The sequence below is a fragment of the Elephantulus edwardii genome, unplaced genomic scaffold (assembly GCF_000299155.1).
Source record: "Elephantulus edwardii isolate Elephantulus edwardi_28Jun2011 unplaced genomic scaffold, EleEdw1.0 scaffold00012, whole genome shotgun sequence".
In the NCBI taxonomy this organism is placed as follows: Eukaryota; Metazoa; Chordata; class Mammalia; order Macroscelidea; family Macroscelididae; genus Elephantulus; species Elephantulus edwardii.
The window spans coordinates 23,042,899-23,047,529 of record NW_006399762.1 but is presented as its reverse complement, the minus strand read 5'-3'; the positions used below and the strand labels follow the sequence as shown (position 1 = coordinate 23,047,529).

At 42.5% G+C, this 4,631-nt stretch overlaps 1 protein-coding gene across 1 annotated transcript in view; it reads right to left on the bottom strand.

Moving 5' to 3' along the window:
• ELOVL6 (ELOVL fatty acid elongase 6) overlaps positions 1-4,631 on the bottom strand; it is a 180,862-nt gene that overhangs the window by 21,814 nt on the left and 154,417 nt on the right. The window contains exon 3 of the mRNA XM_006881090.1: positions 4-153. Within this exon, the coding sequence (XP_006881152.1) occupies positions 4-153 (150 nt within the window). The remainder of the gene's footprint in view (positions 1-3; positions 154-4,631) is intronic.

The following is a 4,631-nucleotide window of genomic DNA, read 5'->3' as shown; positions in this document are numbered from 1 at the left end:
CCTAATTCGGGCGCTTTGCTTAGCACAAAGGCATAAGCCCAGAACTTGCTGACAGGTCCATTGTAAAAACCCTGGTCACAAACTGACTGCTTCAGGCCTTTGGTCATCAAAATGTACATCATATAAGCACCAGTTCGAAGAGCACCGAATATACTTCATGATGGAAAGAGAAAAGAAACAACATTCAGGAAAATACTTTTACTTCTGACATTAATTCTACTTAGAAGACTGAGCTGCTGTTGGTGGGAATCAGCACATCGCACATAGTAGTTTACAATCCACAAGCAATTGCTAATTATATTTTCAGAGTTTTGTTCTGAAGGCCACCAGTACACTTCATCAAGGTCCCCCAAGGAGGTCATGAAAAGCAGGTGTGGATCCAGAGCAGAGTCTCAGGAGGAACCCTGATGACTTTTTAGTTCAGTTTGAGAACAACCGCTTAGGGTAAGAAGGGAATTGCTACAATCTTTGTCTCAGAACCAATCATTCTGGTTCTATGCTCTAATATCTACTCATCTCTTTAATCCAACGCTTCCTCATCTGGATTAGTTTTAATCAGTCCACAGCCTCTCACTGGATTCCTCGAGGCTTTCGTTATTGTTTTCCTTTCTTTCTCTTGTCATCAGTCAGTTGTCGCCGTGTGACTACAGTGTGCTGCGTTGAACTGCTTCATACATTTTTTTTTAGATCCAGCCCATCTGTAGAGGCACTTCTGGGTGGGTTTGAACCACTAACCTTTCAATAGTCAAGCACTTGTTTGTGTCAACTCCCTGCCCATCCTTCTAACTCTCCCATCACCTGCTGTAGTCCCTAGAGTTACAACGATAACCAAATTTGGTGCCTCTCTAGAGGTTTGATTGTACCAGCTGCTCTGAAGGAGGAAGGTAATCTCCTATATGATTTGTAGACTAGGAAACCTGATGGAGGGTAAACCACAGTGAGTTCTGACTTGATGACGATGAGAGAGAGAGGGGACACTTCACCAGATGCTTCTAGAAAACGAACCCAGACAGACATTAATGCTCACTGCCCTTGACTCCCTAGGCCCATGTATATTCCTCTGCTCCGACAATATTTATCAATGTTCTTTATCATGTTAGCTCTGCATACACAAAGGTGAAAGATTGTAAAAAAATTTGAGAGAAAGAGAAACCGTCACGGGAAATTTTTATTGAGGGGCAGCCAAGGAAGAAGAGCACAACAACCCTGGAATGCCGTGTGCTCAGTAATGTGATCTCAAGTGTGAGAGGACTCGCCAAGGAACCGCCTCCAGGAAGTGAGTGACCCCTACATGTGTGCTCAGAGCAGGCAAACCACAGGCATGGCTGAAAGCACCGCTGGCTGGCCATGCGATTTTCTTGTCCAACTCCTTTCTGCCCTTTAGGGCAGAACCTCTGCCAGGTTCTAGAAATCTGTTAGGAAATAAATTAGTTAACAATGTATTCAGTGGCAGCCTCACCAAATCTGGAAATAAAACCTACACTCATTGAGTTGAGTCTGACTCATGATAATCCCATGAATTACCAAATAATATAGCTCCGTGGGGGAGGTTTTCTGGGTTTTGTTTGGGTAGTAAATCTGAAAATCCACTGGAAGGTTAGCTATGAGTTGGTTCTGATTTGAGAGCATACACCACCACCACCACCACCACCACCACCACCACCACCACCACCAGCATCACAGGTAGGTTCACACGACTGAACTTTTAGTTTGAAGTCCATCCTACACAGTAGACCGATCCTCTAATGGCTTCTCACAGAGCTTAAAAAAAACCTCACAAAACAAACTACAACCCTCATCACCCTGAGGTTCTGCCTCTCTCTGCCTCACCTCCACCATTCTTTCTGCTAACATAGTCACTCAATTCCAGAACTTCCTTACGGTTTCCTGCCTCAGGGCCTTTACACATGTTTATTCACTTACGTTCTTGCTAGCTCCTTCTCAAATACCTATTTCAGTGGAACAATTTATCCCTTTATACGCTATTCACAGTTTTAATTTGGGACGATGATGTGGAGGCCACTCACACATTGAAGGCTTTTCTGAATTGAGATGTCTGTTTTGTCTTTCCTTATGGGAGGATGACTAATCTTTAATATAAAAAACTGCCTTTGTCACAAGTTACAATATTATACCTTAAACAATTTATAAGCTGCAGAGGTGGACTGACGCAGTGACTGGGGTAATGGGAGTAGGTGTGTCAGAGACAATGAGGTTGGCTCAAGATAGAGCAGGGTTCAGGGCTGTTGTACAAGATTACAAGCATTTTGACTGTATTTAATAACAATAACATGCGAAGTAATATGGAAGCATGGACCTGGTGTCTTCACAAGCTTACAAAGCAGACACTACCTCTGTCAGAGTCAAATTCTTTTCTTCTTTCCCACAAGAAGACACCTAGTCTCTACCTCAGGCAAATCCTGAGTATCTAAACCAGTTTCAATAATCCTATTTCCTTTACTGTGAGTTATTAGGGTGGACTTGTGACCCAATTCTAGTAATATGGTTTGAAGAGAAGAATGCTGGGGACACTTGGGAAAGGATCCCTTACTGTTAAGAGAACCAAGTGAAATTAGAAGTAAAATTCATTGTTGGAGAATCAGAGCCAGTTCACAGCTGGCCCCGCAGCAGGCTACCAGAGGCTTTTCTGTCAGAGACTCTGGTGGATTCAAACTGTCAGAGAAGTGCCACCTTTGGGTTAACCACACAACTCCCTACAGACTATGCCACCAGAGCTGCTTCTAAATACCCCATAAGGTTGTAACTGAGCCACTGAGTTTGCTAATCTCTGAATGATTCTATTCCTAGACATTTCACTTTTGAGATAATATACCTTCTTTACTCCATAAGCCATTCTGAGTTTTCCTCTCTGTCACTGTCAGCCCAGTGCATTCCAGTGGACACAGCACACAAGCTTTTAAACTGATCAACGTTTTGTGCAGACATTCCCTCTGTGGTTATGAAACACCATGTGGATAGACATAGCTCGTGAACTATTTACTACATCAGTTATCCGCTTTTATTTTACTAGTGGAGGAAATGTCAATAACTTAATACAAAACTAAAGTCACCTACAAACAAAAATGTTTTCTGCTCTGTGCACTGGGAAATCTGCTGTACGGAACCCTTTAAGTTAAATGTTAAAGAGCAAGGATGTCATAGGAAAGACTAAGCATGCCTGGCTTATGTCATGATATTTTTAACGGCTTAATATATGAAAGATGTACATTAAATAACAAAGACCAAAGAAGAATTCACGATGTCTTTGAAAAACAAGGCAAATACTATAGACTGTCTAAAGAATAAAACCCTATACTTGGACCAGGAGGCAGTCATCACAACACAGCAATGAAACACTGCATGGTTCAGAATTGGGAACGGTGTATGCCAGGGATGTGTCCTATCTCCATACCTTCTTTTTTTTTTTTTTAAAAAAAATTTATTAATTTTTATGAACATTTACAGAGATTTTGGATTTTCATTTATTCATTGTTGCACTTTTTTAATTTAGCCCCCTCTCCCCAGTTCGCTCCTCTCTTTGAAAAGCAAAAGATAAACTTCTTCATTGGTATACAATCCCCCCTCCCCAAATGCACTCCATACCTTTTCAATCTATATGCAGAACAGATTATCTAGGAGGCTAGTCACTATGAGGAAGAATGTGGCATCAGGATTGGAGGAAGACTCATCAACAATCTGTTATGCAGATGACACAACCCTGCTTGCTGAAACTGAGGAGGACCTCATGTACTTACTGCAGAGGGTCAAGGACTGCAGCCTTCAATACAGATTGAAACTTAACAACAAGAAAACAAAGATTCTCACATTGACAGCATCATGATAGGTGATGAAGAGATGTTGACAGTTTCAGGTTGCTTGGCTCCACAATCAACACTCTTGGTACCAGCAGCCAGGAAATTAACAAATGAATTGCATTGGGAAAAATGTGTTGTCAGAGACCTCGCCAAACTCCCAAACAGCAAAGATGTTGGTCTGAAGACCAAGGTGTGCCTGATACAGGCCATGGTCTTTGCTATTCATAAAAGAGTTGGACAATGACTAGGACTGATAGAAAGACAATTGATGCCTTTGAGCTGTGGTGTTGAAGAGTATCGAGTATACCATGGACTACTAACTTAACAAACAGGTTTGTTCTACAGAGGGTGAAACCAGGCTGCTCCTTGGAGGCAAGGATTCTGAAGCTTTGTCTGACATACTTTGGACATGCTGCAAGGAGGGACTAGTCCTTGGAGAAGGACATCATTCTTGGTAGGGTGGAGGGGCAGCGGAAGAGAGGAAGACCCTAGATGAGACAGATTGATTCAGTCATTGGGATAATGGGGGTAGGTGTGTCAGAGACTTTAAGATTGGCACAGGATAGATCAGGGTTTAGGGCTGTTGTCCACAGGGTCTCTATGTGTTGCAGGTGACTCGACAGCACTTAACAACAACATCTTGGAGGAAGTAGAATTAGGATGGTCCTTAAAGGCAAGGACAGTAAAACCTTATGTTGTTGTTGTTGTTATGTGCCACCGAGTCGTTTGCGACTCATAGCGACCCTATGTACAACAGCCCTAAACCGTGCTCTATCCTGTGCCAATCTCATTGCCTCTGACAAACCCATCCCCAGT